The 13,121-nt window shown below is 37.6% G+C and overlaps 1 protein-coding gene across 4 annotated transcripts; it reads left to right on the top strand.

Moving 5' to 3' along the window:
- The first annotated feature begins 3,928 nt into the window (after nucleotides 1-3,928).
- Nucleotides 3,929-12,818, top strand: znf207b (zinc finger protein 207, b). 4 transcript variants are annotated; one of them, XM_079431231.1, is made up of 12 exons: nucleotides 3,942-4,121; nucleotides 4,523-4,649; nucleotides 4,735-4,873; nucleotides 4,969-5,151; nucleotides 5,240-5,315; nucleotides 5,398-5,468; nucleotides 6,021-6,163; nucleotides 6,556-6,648; nucleotides 7,115-7,327; nucleotides 7,515-7,680; nucleotides 10,832-11,014; nucleotides 11,237-11,326. In XM_079431231.1, exons 1-11 carry the CDS (start codon nucleotides 4,081-4,083, stop codon nucleotides 10,990-10,992), a joined length of 1,413 nt encoding a protein of 470 aa, XP_079287357.1. In that variant the 5' UTR covers nucleotides 3,942-4,080; the 3' UTR covers nucleotides 10,993-11,014; nucleotides 11,237-11,326. The 4 variants fall into 4 exon arrangements, with proteins under 4 accessions (XP_079287359.1, XP_079287357.1, XP_079287356.1 ...); XM_079431233.1 differs by lacking the exon at nucleotides 6,556-6,648 and having other exon boundaries at nucleotides 3,929-3,950; nucleotides 4,056-4,121; nucleotides 10,832-12,818; XM_079431230.1 differs by having other exon boundaries at nucleotides 10,832-12,818.
- Nucleotides 12,819-13,121: the final 303 nt, after the last annotated feature.

The following is a 13,121-nucleotide window of genomic DNA, read 5'->3' as shown; positions in this document are numbered from 1 at the left end:
AGAATGAGAAGAGACCAGCCCTAATTTCCATTTAACGGGGGAAGATTTAATTTATTTCCTTTAACTCATGCAGATAGAAAGAGTGCATGGATGGGGAAGGACCACTCATTTTCTTTCCTTCTTTTTTCTAGCTTGTCTGTGAAACATACAGAGTTGTAACTAGAACTTTCATTGTCCCAATTGCAATGATACATAGGGCATGCAAGGCTATCTGCAAAGTACTAATAAAACATCTTCCATAAAAAGGGAGAATTTGAGCAGCTGCTGCGATATTGATGAAATATTAATGGCTGCCACATTACAGTAAATGCCATGACACACCAAAACCCCATCAAAACATTAGCAGCAAAGCCAACTATAACCAACATCTAGCTTGTAGTTTTGTGACTGCCTGAGAAGAAATAACTATCTATTTTGGAAGGTGACAGTAGCCTATATTTGTCATTCAAAAAGGGGCCAAAAAGCCCCTGATGGGTTCCACCTAGCACAGACAGTGCAAAACCCACCACACAAACTGAGCTGAAAGACACTCAACGTCCAACGTTGGCCAACGAGTATTTGAGTAAAAAACTATTGAATTTAAATGTTGTTAGTTAATATTTTAAAATATTTGTATTCACATTATTTTATTTAAAATATTAAGAAATAACAACTACAAGACTTTAAGTTCATTAATAAATATTTTGTTTAATGAGACATTATTAGGCTATGTTTTGTACACCTATTGTAACAGTTTAAGAATCAGTCAATCAAACAAACTGTGACAGGAAATGCTCCTCTCCTCTTCTGCTCTCTCCCTTGCATCTTTTTCCTCTTCCAACTTCAGGAAGTCCAAAAGGTAACTGGATCTTTTCCTTTTGCATCCAGCCAGGGTGAAGTGCGGAGTGGTATCTACAAACAAATGAATCTGATTAGTTCTTGCTGAGCAGTTGAGGATATTAAAACAGGTGGTGTAATAGAGCAATGATTGTCAATAGCCTCATTCATTAGGATGAACCAAGGCCATGTTGCAGCAGTAGCCTCTCCTGACTCTGATCCTACTGCTAGCCATAAGCCTCTAAACCACAAAAAGATCAACTTTGCAAGAAATTATAGAATTATTTAGAAGAAAAATAATATTTCTGGAGATGATACTAACATACCACTGAAAGAAATTTCAAAAGCATCAACTGGATGAGTCTTACCTAACACTTTATCACACTTAACAGCTGGTCATCCTCACAGTTAAACATCCACATCTGCACTCAAATCTCAGCCTTCACAATTTACATAGTGCTGCCATGTTTCTTGCCCTCATGCGGTGGAGATGTGAATTGCATCAGATGTGAAGGCATAAGATTAGATTTATGCCAAATTTGTGAAAATAGACTGAAACCTTTCAAGAAACACAATTATAAACTGAGAAATGATAAAATCACTCTGAAACTTCCATTAACCCTAAGATGCTCTTGTCAACTTCTACATTACAAGATAGAAGTTGGCAAAACAACCAAGTGTCAAAGAGTGAAATACCTCTGTTATGCAGAACTACTGAGTAACAAATGTAGTAAACGAAGGTGCTGTTTTGCTTTCAAGGATTTCATGCAAATACTCAGTTATAGATATCTTGTCTGTATGCATGTTCTTTCTAAATAATTATATTTTGCTGAGGCTTTAAACGTCTCATGACAAACACTCCACCCTATAGCTTGATCATGGCACTAATTGTAGTGAACTAAAAACACTTGTTGAACTCATAGAGCTTTACAAACCTATATAAGAACAAATTTGTGCCAGGTGTTCTACCAAGTAATGCTACCTATCAGATTATGCTACCAACACTGTATTTTTTATACTGTAAGGGTAGGTTTGGGGTTGGGGTGTACACCTTAAGCTGGAAATGGGGGGGGACGCGGGGGGACGGAGTCGAGATTGAGGTCTCTGCAGAGTAAAAGAGGGCGTTTCTGAATTTGTGGGTGTTTTCAAACTGCTGGGAGTTTCTCAATCATACAAACAAAATGATCCCCCTTACCTAACCCCACCCCTAAACCTACCATCACTATGACGTCAGCCAATCAGGACACATGGTCTAAAAACGCCCCGATCTGGTAACTCCCATTACTTTGCTGCAGAGACCTATACTTGGCGGAGTCCGGGGAGTGAATTTCGAGGGGGACGGCGTTTCATTTCCAACTGGTTAGATTTATTTGAAAATTAAAATGATTTCTATATTATATCCATTCAAAAGACTACAAAAGCGATCCCAGTTCTGCATAAACCGTAGTGCAGTGCAGACTAAACAAAATGTAGCGGGATATTTGTGTCTATGGTTTGCTGGCAATGCCGTCTTTGATTGGCCATCAAGAGCAGACTGCAGCCAATGGAAATGCTTCTCTATTGCTGCGCATGCTGCTCCTCACAGAACAGATCGTGAAAGCAGACTGCAGTTTGTCATTCATTGTAACAAAGTGTAGACATAATAGATTCAGTTTGCAGTGTAGAGAGCTTCATTCACTAAAATAGAAGTTTGTGAGATCGCGATGAACTTAATGATTATAAAGAGTTTGCAAATGTGAAATTTAATTAATACAACAGATTTATACATTATTGATTTTATTCAAAAGTTAATATAAAGCGACTTACATTTTAGGAACACTTGTCTGATCTGTTGAGAACTATTTTGTTGATGAAATAAAATCACAGCTGAGCCACTGCGCATTTCCAAGCAAACAGCGCTGTTTCAATTATGAATGAATCTTTGTTTTTGAACAAATCTAGTGAGTCGATGATTCTATGATCCATTCATAAAGAGAGTCACTTGCTTCATTCCTTAATGAATCAGCAGTTTGAACGAATCGATTAGATGAATGATTCAGTGACAGACAGTGACTTGCTGCCACCTACTGGGAGTTTCATTTTTAAAGTATAAATTTTAATTGTTTAATGTTTCTGTATTCAATCTCATAACATTGTTTTTATTAAATGTATTAATGCCACCTCTGAGTCTTGTTAAAAAGTCTGTAAATATTCCACATTTGTGCTCTTCTGTTCCGTGCAAAGATTAATTGTTGATGCTGATTTCAGGTCTTCCTGATTGTATCTTATTATTTTAAATTAATTTATTGTTTAATAATTTATTTATTTATTTTTTACAAAAAGTTAATAAATCTAATTTTGGCACAACATATGACATACATTTAATAAAGATAAAAATGGCATTACAAAGGTTAAAAAAATACTTTAAGGAGTCAAACATCATCTTATAATAGTAAGTTTAATTTCTGTCATTGATCAGAAGGTGTTCCTAATTTCTTTATTTATTTTTTAAAGTATAAGCACTAGTGCTCCTGAAAAGAAACGTAAGTGTTGAGTCCTTAAGAATGTAATGTTACCTTTTAAAACTAATTGAAAAGGTTTTTGCAAAGTGTAAACTATTAAATATAATCTACAAATCATGCAATACTGTACCGCTAAATAAGACGTGTTTTGAGGGCTTAGCTAATCAGGCCAATGAGAGACAATCATTCTAATATTTTATGAAATCATTAGTTCATTTCACTAATCAATGTTTTTTTGTTTGTTTTTTATTAAACACAAGAGGTCATTAATAATAATTATATTATAAGATGCACAAATTCAAACACAACGCATCTTTAATTTGGGCAGAATTGCAGGTGCCTGTCTTAATGTACAAGAAGGTTTAGAGAAAATATGACATAAATTCTTAATAAATGTTTTCATAGATTATAAATGTTTTTATGATAAAATACATCCGAAAGGTAGTCTAAAATTATCATTTTTAACATAATTGTGCATTTGTGATGCAATGAGACGGACAGAATCCCCTATTTTATGGAGTGATGGGTTGTGCATGTTCTCTAGGGGAGGGGTTGTGTCACGCCGGCGCACGGACGACATTGCGTGTTGCGTCTTGCGTCTTGCGTCTTGCGTCATATCCCGCTGCATTGTGGGTGAGAGACATCAGCAGAGTCGCTCCATTTTTTTTGTGTGTTCCGAACTGAAATCAAAAGCTGCGTTTGGTGACTGTTTCAATCCTTTCCCCCCTCTTGGTTTAGGAGACAATAACGACTTATTGTTAAAATGGGACGAAAGAAGAAGAAGCAATTGAAGCCGTGGTGCTGGTATCCTTTTCATGGCCCAATGCGGCCTGTTCAGCAGCGTGATCATGAATTTGAGCGCATGCTGTCAGTTTCACACTGCAGTCAGAAAGACAGAAGCCTGCATGTTTCTTCATTTAATGCCATGTGTGGTGTATCTTGTTTATTAGGATTAAGAGCGTATTATTGACACAATAGCTGTGTCTCGCTGTCGCACTAGACCGTATTGGGCATCATAGGCGCTTTTTGGGTTGGGAATGTATGTATGTTAATCTATAACCGCAGTCAGATGCTTATTTGACCATTATCAGCGCATTTAACTTACTTGTTCTTTACACACTGCAGTTTGATCTCAATCTCATTACGTATTTCCATTCATAACGTTCTCTCCTCTCCTTCATTGTGATCCTTAATCAGGCTTTCAGGTACTGCAACAGAGATTTCGACGATGAAAAAATTCTTATTCAGCACCAAAAAGCCAAACATTTCAAATGTCATATATGTCACAAGAAGTTGTACACAGGACCTGGATTAGCCATACACTGCATGCAGGTATGGATAGTGGTGATGTGTTAACTGATACATTTGCTTTGATGTTTGTTAAAGGTTGTTTAGTTATTAAATCTGTATTTTAAAGGTGCACAAAGAAACAATAGACGCAGTTCCTAATGCTATACCGGGAAGAACAGACATAGAACTGGAAATCTACGGCATGGAGGGTATTCCAGAAAAAGACATGCAAGATCGGAGAAGAGTACTTGAACAAAAGTCACAAGGTATGGTGTTATAGTGCTTAGCCAAACTAATTTGTGCATAAAGTATATATAGAATGATTTGTGACAAATATAAACTTGTTCTGCTCTCCGAGCAGAGAGTCAGAAGAAGAAGCAGAACCAGGATGATTCTGATGAGGACGATGATGATGATGAAGCTGGACCATCATCATTCCAGCAGCCTGCTGCTCAGCCTCAGGCTGCCTACATGCCCCCAATGACCCAGGCGGGCATGCATCCTGGTCCTCGGGCTCAAGGCATGCCACCCGCTGGTTATGCAGGTGTGTATGCCAATAGTTTAAATAGCCTAAGTAGTTTAAATACCTCTCAAGCTAAAGTGTGCCCCATACTTCATATCTCTTCCTAAAGGCATGCCACCGATGTTGACTGGTGTCCCACCAATGATTCCTGGGATGCCACCATTAATGCCAGGCATGCCACCTGGGTAGGTCTTAATTTTCAGTTATAGAGGTTATAAGATGATATATTATGTTCCAGTGATTTATCTTTGGTCCTGTTTTGCATAGCATGATGCCAATGGGAGGGATGATGCCCCCAGGTCCAGGAATGCCTCCGATGATGCACGGCATGCCACCAGGTCTGTGTAGTTAACAATTATTGGTGATAAATTACTTTAAGCCCAGTTCATATTATTAATAAACAGTCATTATTTTTAGTGTTAAAACGAATTCTGGTGTGATTGCTCTGTTAGTGCAGTTCATTTGAGTAAGTGTGAATGCTGCCATCCGAACCCTGGTGCGCACACCAAACAAGCGGACCTTATTCTATTCTATTCTTTTTGGTTCAATTTATTTAAAAAAAAAAAAAAAACTTGCTATGTGCACTGTGTTAGACTAACTGAGACTTGTCACAGCACTTGTATATTGTTGCTCTATCGTTGTTCTGATTGCTTCTACTTTGTAAGTCGCTTTGGATAAAAGCGTCTGCTAAATGTAAATGCTCATTTTGTTTTTGATACACCGCTCGTTCTGTGTCGTTAAATCATGTCGCGTAGCATCGCTTCATTTGATCAGCGCTAGTTGAACATCACGTTTTTGGTTATTGATAATAGCCATTTTTTGCATCAGTTTGAGTACAAAAAAAGTCCCAGTCAAACGTTTGTGGTTGTTGATAATTTTCTTGTTGTTAGGAATGCCGCCTCATGTTGCCAGGCCTGGCATGCCTCCTATGGCACATGCAGCCCCTGTCACTGCTCCTGTAATGGCCAGCAGACCAGCTGTACCAGCCACACAGTCTGCTGCATCTAAACCTCTCTTCCCCAGCGCTGTGCAGGTACTGAATATAGAACCAGACTTGTTTGCCGGTTGAGAATGTGTAGCCACTGTTTGTGAATAAATAAACTTAAGGGATCATCAAAAAAGGTATTGGATTTAGCCTAAAGAAACTATCAAAAGTTAGTTTTTCTTTTTGATAAATACAGTGCCAGTAAAGGACAATAGCTAGTGTCACTGTAAAATAAGAATTTATATGTTTAATGTTACAACAACTTGCAATTGAAGGAGTACCCTTTTAGAGATAACGTTGTACCTTATCTCCCACTAAATCTTCTCTTTCTGTAAAAACAGATCTTGCCACTAAAGAGAATAACTGAATAAATTCAAGGTTCAGTTTTCTCTGGAAGTCAAAGGAAACTGTTACTGTTATCCTTTCTCTCTGTGCTTCAGATGGGGACTGGTGTTGCGAGCCCCAGCGCAGCCCCTGCGAGTGCAGAGACACAGTCTGCCTCCTCTAAGCCTCTGTTCCCTAGCTATGCCCAAGTACGCACTAGTTTGTGTGCTTCTCTTTACATCAGTACAACATGCAGATCAGACACGCTTGTCTCTGTCATTAGTAGATATGCACATGCATATAAAGATGCATATAAAGCTGTGTTGCTACTTAGGCAGATATTTAGTTGGTTGGTGTTTTGATTCGTTTCTTCATGCATGCATATGCTTTTTGCATTGGGCATGTTAAATATTACTTGTCTTATTTGAAAAAAAATTGTGGTAAAGAGTTGCTACCTATAATACCCTGTTTGGACTTCATAGGTTATGTAGTTTGCTTTTGTAGGATTTTTATTTATTTGCCAAAATGTTATTACTTCTGTAATTATCCAAAATGGCTTTACTTGACTTTTTTAAAATTATTATTGATGATGATGATTTGGCAGTGTGCACTTTGATTGGGGAGGACCTTTGCCTTAATTGCGAACATGTTTTGAAATTGTTGCTTTCATTTCAGGCGCAGCAGACGGTATCAGGACCGTCATCAACCACCTCTGATTCTCCTAAGGTGACATTCCCTGCCTACACCCAGCCTTCTTCCACTCCCTCTGTTACTACCTCCTCCAGCACTGTGGCCAAGCCCCCTGCCACAGTCACAAGTAAGCCAGCCACCCTCACCACCTTGAGTGCTACCAGTAAGTTGATGCACCCTGATGAGGATATCTCGCTGGTGAGTGCTTGAGTTTTGCTCTAACTACTTTTTTTGACAGTAAGTAATTGTGAATGCATTAACTGGTATTAGGAAAAATTGCTGAAGCACAAATGAAGTTGTGATGTTGTGAGAATACATGCAGTCCAAAGTGTGTTCTTGTTACGACAAGTGTCTGATTTCATTGTTATTGTCTTGGCCAATTCAGGAAGAGAGACGGGCTCAGCTGCCTAGGTACCAGAGGCTATTTTCTCGGCCTGGGCAGACTGTAGCAGCTGCTGCCTCGGCTCCCCCTAGTGGAGCAGTGGGAGGAATGATACCTGCCCAGCAGGTTATATCTCCTCAGCAGCCTGGAATGAGGCATCCCATACATGGTAAGATTGTGTCTGTAGATCATATTATTTCTGTTTAAGATTAAATTAAAATTCAATTTATTTTATTATTTTTATTTGTTACTCCTATTTATTATTTACTACGGCGTTTTAGTGCCACATTAAAAAAATTAAAAAAATCTAAGATTACAAGATTAAAGTCGTAATATTTTGATAATGAAGTCGAAATTACGAGAATAAAGTCGAAATGCTACAAGAATGAAGTCAAAATATTTTGAGAGAAGTCAGTTTCAGGAGTGACAACCGTATTTAAATGCGGGAGTGAATCCCCTAAATTATCGTTACGTGCATGTATGGAACAAGACTCTTCGACTCTTGTTTCGCTGCATTTACTGCATTTACAATGTACAGATAAGTGCAACGGTAATATGTATTGTTTATTGTTCTTTAATTCTAACATTATAACATGAATTGCAGTGAAACTGTTATAGTTGAATTTATACTATAGTCCCACAGACCTACACTATTTGTGGCTGCATATGCAAATTAATTCTCTGCCAGAGGGAGGCGCTGTTGGAGTGGTAGAGAGCGAGGTTTCTCCGGTAACGCTGTACACAAAGCAGAGCTCCGCTCACAAACGCTGCTTTATCAGACATTACATGCAAGATGAAATGAAAATTACATCCAAAATTTTCTGAAGACAGTCGGTTTCCTTCAGAAATACTGTGATATAAAAACACCCGTTTTGATTTTGAAACATGCAGTGCTCAACCAAGCGTACTCCCCACCCGCCAACCATTTGAATTTCTGTAGGTGGGATTTATTTTTGTGATATCACAAATACAAGAAAACAACTTTGTAGTCCAAACGAGTCATTCGTTGGACTTTGAGATTTGTAACTTTGTAGATCTTTTTATGCCCAAACATGCACACTACACACTGACTAAAAGTGAAAAAGCATAATAGGACCTCTTTAATGTTATAGCCTACCTCAGAAAAGACAACACAACTTATGTCAACGAGTTGCAGTCGTTTTTAATTAAATACATGTGAGGAATGAAAGGTTGGATGCCACAGATGTTTTTTACGGAGTAGGTGGTGGAATTTTCACAAAGAAAGCAGTAAAATTTAATGAATTGATTCACATGAATACAGAAATCTGACACGCCACATTAAAGATTTTGAAAAACACATTATTGTAAGACACATTGTTTGTATTTCGCTATAAAACTTATTTTGAAAGCTGAGGCTTTGTTTATATTAAAAGTACCAAAAGCACAAGGGGAGCTGGCACACTACAAATAACAAATGCAATCGAAGACATGAAATATTATTTCCAAGCATACTGTCCCTGCGAGTATGACACGTGGTATGATTTCTGCTAATCCACATATATTTGTAGAGTATTAATAAGGGTTAAATAAGAGAGCTACGGCGCACCCTAAAGGGATGTCGATTGGGTGTGTGAGCTGATGTTAAAGGGGTCATCGGATGCAAAATTCACATACAAGTTGTTTGTACATAAATGTGTTGGAAGTGTGTGTACATATCCATCCTATAATGATAATCCACCCAGTGTTTTTTTTTTTTTTAATCCCTATTTTAAAATCCCCTTTCTCAAATTGGGCTGTTCTGAGATTCCTGTCAGAATGACGTAGTTCTGTACAGGCCGCTCCCACGATAGTTGATTGACGAGATCGTCTTATCTTGCATTCTCCATAATAATCACTGAATATCCAAAGATATACAAGAGTATAACTTGCTGTTTGTTGTAGACGCGCACAATGCGCTGAAAGATTCGCAGACCGTTCCAAAAATGGCAGATGGCTTACATATCGCGGCCCATAGAAACAGTCGATAATGAGGCATTTAGGTATATACAGTCATCAATTAATCCCTCCATAAGTATTGGAACAGTAAAGACAAAATTGCTCTGTTGGCTGTGGAGTCAAGACATTTGCAAATATGATTAAAAGATGAATGAGACAACACTACAGAATGTCACATTTTATTATTAGCCTTTTCAACACATTAAGTTTTACCAAATAAAAAGAACAGCACTTTTACAGTTCATCCCCCTCATTGATGTGAGCATAGGTATTGGGACAGTTGAACATAAGGCAGGATATAAAAGATTAAAAGCTATTATTTAGTTGCAGATCCCTTGCGCACAATCACAGCAGTGATTATAGACATCACCAGACTCTTGCTCTCATCCTTTGAAATACTTTTCCCAGCCTTTAATGCAGCCAATTCCAATTGTTGCTCGTTTTGGGGAGTTTCTGCCTTTACTCTCCTCTCCAGCTCTTCAATTCATGTTCAATCGGATTTAAATCTGGAGATTGACTTTGGCAATCTAAGACTTTCCATTTCTTTGCCCTTATAAATTCCTCGACTGAACTGGCAGGGTATTTTGGGTCATTGTCCTGATGCAATATGAAGCACTTCCCAATGAATCTGGTGGCATTTTCTTGAATATTGGTAGGCAAGAAGGATTTGAAAGACCTGTGAGGTGCTATGCTCCAATACTTATGCTCACATCAGATACAGGAATGAAACTCAAAGTGCTGATCATCTTAGCTGGTAAAACATCTATGTGTTGAATCACCCAATAATTAAATGTGACATTCTATAGTTTTGTCTCATATTCATCTTTTAATCATATTTGCAAATGTGTTGACTCCACAGCCAACAGAGCAATTTTGTCTTTACTGTTCCAATACTTTTGGAGGGCACTGTCTATCTATGGAGCAAACTAAACTTCAGCCACGGAACTGGCTAACTAGCACATTGTTAGGAAAGGCGATTTGCAAAGATTCATAACCTTTATACTCACTTTTTCTGTAGAAGATCTTCTGATTTGCACGAACATAGATGCATATGTAGATCGGGTATGTCGGGAGTAACTGACGACTGCTATATTCATTAAACACTTCAATCGTTTCATCTGAGGCTTAAGACGTTCACCAGCATAACTCTTCGCAAAGTTTGCAGATTGCTTATGTAATATCCATTCCATTGGCTTGCCTTCAAAGTTTAAGACAGAAATATTTCCAACATTGTGACGTAAGCAGCACCCCCGACCCCCGTATCGAAAATGTACGGAACTGAAAGGGAATTTTAAATCATAAAATATGGTAGACCTAACTGCTTCAAGCTTAGGCTTTTATTCACTATGTATTTTTGCTTTCAGGTCAGTATGGTGGTCCTCCACAGGGCATGCCTGGTTATATGGGTGGTGGCATGCCTCCTTATGGACAGAGTGCTCCAATGGTGCCCCCATACCAAGCTGGCCCACATGGGCCTCCCTTGGGCATAAGGCCACCTGTAATGTCTCCAGGCAGCCGATACTGAAACGGCGCTGTCGTCCCACTAGGTTTGGAGGTTAAACCTTTTCTCATCTTGTGCTTTTAAGGTAGCCAAACCAATGAGCTCTAAACCCACTGCTGAAGAAAAACTGCATACTGGACATTTGAGATATGTAATATCACACAAGAGTTTTGGATTCAGCCCTTAGATAAAGACAAAGAAGATAACAGCAGTATCAATGTTACAGTTGATACATGTATTGCTTTTCTTCCTATTGTGTTTCATTCAGGTTGTACAAGTACAGTATATTAGACAAAGGTTCATAATATATTGAAGCCGCTGGCCTAACAGTATCTCCATACTCAAGGCAAGTTCCCAGTAAGATTTCTGCTTTTATCTTAGTAATGAAGCCCTCACAGCACCATACTGTGCTGTTGGACTTTATGTCCCCAACATCAGCTTGGTGAGGGCTTCAGATCACTGTTGTCATGGTGTTAGTTTTTTTTTTTTTTACTACTGCTTGCATCCATTTATTCAGGGTTTAAATAGCACAAGAGTAAATGTGTCTCTCTGTATTTTTTTTTTTTTGCTATATGTATTTGTAATAAAACATACTTAATTAGATTTTGTTTTTTTTTTCTTCTTGATTTTGTTTTTGTGAGTGTGTTTCCTGAACAGTGGAGTCCTTCAGGCAGGTTGGTTTTCTTGATAAAGCCATAATGTCATTACATATACACTCGCTCTGTCAATAACAAGTTTGTTCTGGAATGTTCATAAAGATATTAAGTGTTAACACCATTATAAGTCATCTATAGTGAAAAAGCCGTAATCACTCCTTAATATATTTAAATAACACATTTATGCTTGATAACCTAGTTGCATGAATGATCTTTCCAGAAGTTGGATTTAAAATGCACCACACATTTTTCTGTGACATGCTTGATTGATATTTCTCAGTTACCAGTATTAAATTGGTACAATGGCTTGGAAGCATTTCCTGGTCTGCAGGTAAGAGCCACTGTGTGAATTACATTGTAAAGGATCTGATTTTATTGCATGTTTTTGTATTTCACCCATGGTTTTACTCTTTCACATGTAATGAATTGACCAGAAACTGTTTTAGCTTTTGGGGAAAAGTGTTTGCCAGACAGTCACGCCATTTAGAGTAACGTCTGTTTACATCTATCAGACTTTTAATGCCCTTAAAGCAGAGGTTTGCCAACCCTGCACTCGAAGAGCTACTGTCTACAGAGTTTAGTTTTAACCCTATTCCAACACACCATAACCATGTAACCATGGTATTTACAATTGTCAAAATTACAGATGTGCTACTTCATTTCACACCGTAAGTTTTTATCTTTCCTTCCCAATTCGGTGTTATTTGGAAGGAAAAAGTTCTATATTTATTGCGAAGTCAAAACATGAAAATTCAGTGCCGAAAAGTACTGTAAGGATTTATAGCAGAAAAGTTTTTGTTTGTACTGAGATGTTACAAATGTGAAATAAACATCTGTATTCTAATTTGACTGTTTCATTGCTTGGATTTGTATATGCAATATACAGTCCCAGTTTAAGTTCAAGTTTTCTACACATTACAGGAAAAAAAAGAACAATTAAAAAAGAGCAAGCTATCTGCCAAGCTTTGTGTTATAAGACCACAATTACGCTTCTAATCCAAAGGCTTCATTAACAATATCTTTTTAATTTGGTAATGCCATTTCTAGTTTTGGATTAAAAAAAGAGTGTGAAATATAAAATGATCTGTGTTTATCTGTCGTCTAAATCTAAATCACAGATGATTGCCAGACCATGAGAAATTTGTCTACAGAAATCCAGTGCTTCTGCAGCCCTAAAGGGAAGTTAAATCTTAAAATATTAAAAAAAAAAAAAAAAATCTGATTGACCTGTTCAAAACATTCATGAGAATACACTTGCTCTACAAAAACAAGAAACCACACTCGCTGTGGTTTCCTTTACCTCTTGCACTTTCAAAAGTCTCAAAACACCACCTCTTATAAAGGTGAAGTTGACCATTTTATTAAAATGCTTTTTTTATAGTCTGCGTTAAACACTAATACTTGAATATTTTTAACATTTTTTTTTTTTTTTTTTTTTTTTTTTTTTGAGCTTGAAAGGGGTCTTTAAAGGTGTAAAATCATCTCAACAGGGAATCA

The sequence above is a fragment of the Barbus barbus genome (genome assembly GCF_936440315.1).
Source record: "Barbus barbus genome assembly, chromosome: 13".
Classification (NCBI taxonomy): domain Eukaryota; kingdom Metazoa; phylum Chordata; class Actinopteri; order Cypriniformes; family Cyprinidae; genus Barbus; species Barbus barbus.
This window is presented reverse-complemented; position numbering and strand designations above follow the sequence as displayed.

Coding starts and splice junctions, on each gene's coding strand:
- znf207b (XM_079431230.1), top strand. CDS start 4,081: ATGGGACGAAAGAAGAAGAAGCAATTGAAGCCGTGGTGCTG. Junction 4,122..4,522: donor CAATTGAAGCCGTGGTGCTG/GTATCCTTTTCA, acceptor TCAGGCTTTCAG/GTACTGCAACAGAGATTTCG. Junction 5,469..6,020: donor GATGCACGGCATGCCACCAG/GTCTGTGTAGTT, acceptor TCTTGTTGTTAG/GAATGCCGCCTCATGTTGCC.